Raw genomic sequence first — 1,977 nt, 5'->3', positions numbered from 1 at the left:
TTTGTATAGGACAACCCAACTTCCGCGGAACCCAACCCCCCGAGCTCTCACGGAGAACAACGCACCAGTCCTCTCAGATAGGAGAGATTCGCGACCCCGCATTTTCACAGTTTCCCTTCTTGACCGATCGAAAAGGGTCAAAGCCGCTTGCCGTAGTACAATCGCCCGCCGGGCCCATGCGCCGCTCTTCCTTCGACGTAAACACACCCGGACCGCTGGCTCTCTTGCACAATTTGACCTGACTGCCTCAATTGACACATTAATTCAAGATGCCGATTAGGAGCGAGTGGACGCTTGCGCGCGAAGGTTAGTTGTGCTTAGATCCGACCTCGCTCTTCGCCCCCGTGCCTCGGCGCTAGAGGCCGCCCCAAATCTCACCGACGAATGCTAACATTGCGCTCCTAGGCTGGACACTGGACACCACCACGCGCCTTCTCAAGGCCACGGCTTTCAATCCCCTTTTCACAGTGCCGCTCATTCTTGCTGCAAAGTACACCTCGCGGGGCTCGCAGCTCGCCTTTCAAAATGAGACACTATTCCGCGCCCTGAGGTCGCTCGCTGCACTGAGTGTGCTGGGCTCCATCAGCGGCTGGCTCGACGACAAGGTAGTCAACAACTGGAAGAGCGATGAATGGGACTGGAAGAAGGAAGTCGTCGTCGTGACCGGCGGCGCGGACGGCATAGGCAAGAGCATCGTGCTCCTGCTCGCAGAGAAAGGCATCAAGGTCGCCGTCCTCGACGTGCAGAAGCTCACATACGAGGGTGCGTCCCAAACCCTCAATCCACAAATGCACAGCTAACATACCACCTAGCTCCCCCCTCCGTCCACTACTTCCAATGCGACCTCGCCTCCAAAGACGCAATCACCTCCGCCGCCTCTTCCATCCGCACAACCCTCGGCGACCCCACCGTCCTCATCAACAACGCAGGCTGCGCCCGCGGCAAAACCGTCCTCGACGCCTCCGAACAAGACATCCGTCTCACCTTCAACGTGAACACCCTAGCGCACTACTTCCTCGCGCAGCAATTCCTCCCCAGCATGATCGCACAAAACCACGGCATGCTCGTCACCGTCGCCTCCCTAGCCGCATACCTCCCCGTCCCCAAAATGGTCGACTACGCGGCGTCCAAAGCCGCGTCGCTGGCCTTCCACGAGGGGATAAGCGCGGAACTAGCCACGCATTATAAAGCGGATAAGGTGCGTACGATTGTTATGTGTCAGGGGTACACGCGGACGCCGCTGTTTGAGGGGTTCAAGGGGAGCGCGCTGTATCCTGAGACGGTGGCGGAGGAGATTGTCAAGGCGGTGTTGAAGGGGAGGAGCGCGCATTTGATGTTGCCGGAGAACCACTGGGGTGTTGTGCCTAAGATAAGGAGTTGGCCGCTTTGGATGCAGTATGGACTGCGGAAGGGATTGAAGAATCTGATGGAGGGGTGGCACGGGAGGCAGGTTGCTCAGCCGAGTGAAGCGCAGGGGGAGAAGGGCGTGGAGGAGAGTGGCGTGTTGGTCGAGGAGCACTGAGTTGGCTGAGATGTGGGATGCGTGGGCATGCTCATGTTCTAGTCGTACGGATTGGCGATGCTCATGAGGCGTGGCGATACCTGCACGCTGTCTTCTGTCTAGTGAGGGGGCCCTTCATCGGGATTTGGCCGGACCTGGAGACACTGGACACTTCTGAGTCCGTTATGTGAATATACGTTATATGAGACTTGTCCCCACTCGAACGTCAGCCATGGTATGAAGATGTAGTGAACCTTGGATTCGTACAATTAAGAAATACAATGCTAAAGGTAAGGTATATGCGCGCTCATACAAACCACCAAAAAAAAACCCCCAAACAAACATAAGAAATTCGTCAGTGAGGTATCGCAGCCAGAACGCCACCGAAACCAGAACCAGAACCAAACCAAAACCAAGACCCTCTTATACAGAGATCCACCCAAACCAAACCCAACCCATCGCTATGCAAGATCCCT

General features: G+C 56.4%; 1 protein-coding gene across 1 annotated transcript; it reads left to right on the top strand.

The window, feature by feature from the left end:
* Positions 1-269: 269 nt before the first annotated feature.
* Positions 270-1,522, top strand: N0V89_010415 (uncharacterized protein; the record flags this gene model as incomplete). Its single annotated transcript, XM_056219159.1, has 3 exons — positions 270-306; positions 406-762; positions 813-1,522. The coding sequence occupies 3 exons, from the start codon at positions 270-272 to the stop codon at positions 1,520-1,522; spliced, it is 1,104 nt and encodes a 367-aa protein (XP_056066286.1).
* Positions 1,523-1,977: the final 455 nt, after the last annotated feature.

Source organism: Didymosphaeria variabile (assembly GCF_027946475.1).
Source record: "Didymosphaeria variabile strain IMI 356815 chromosome Unknown scaffold_8, whole genome shotgun sequence".
NCBI classification, from domain to species: Eukaryota; Fungi; Ascomycota; class Dothideomycetes; order Pleosporales; family Didymosphaeriaceae; genus Didymosphaeria; species Didymosphaeria variabile.
Note: the sequence above shows the minus strand (reverse complement) of the source record. Positions and strands in the feature narration are given on the sequence as shown.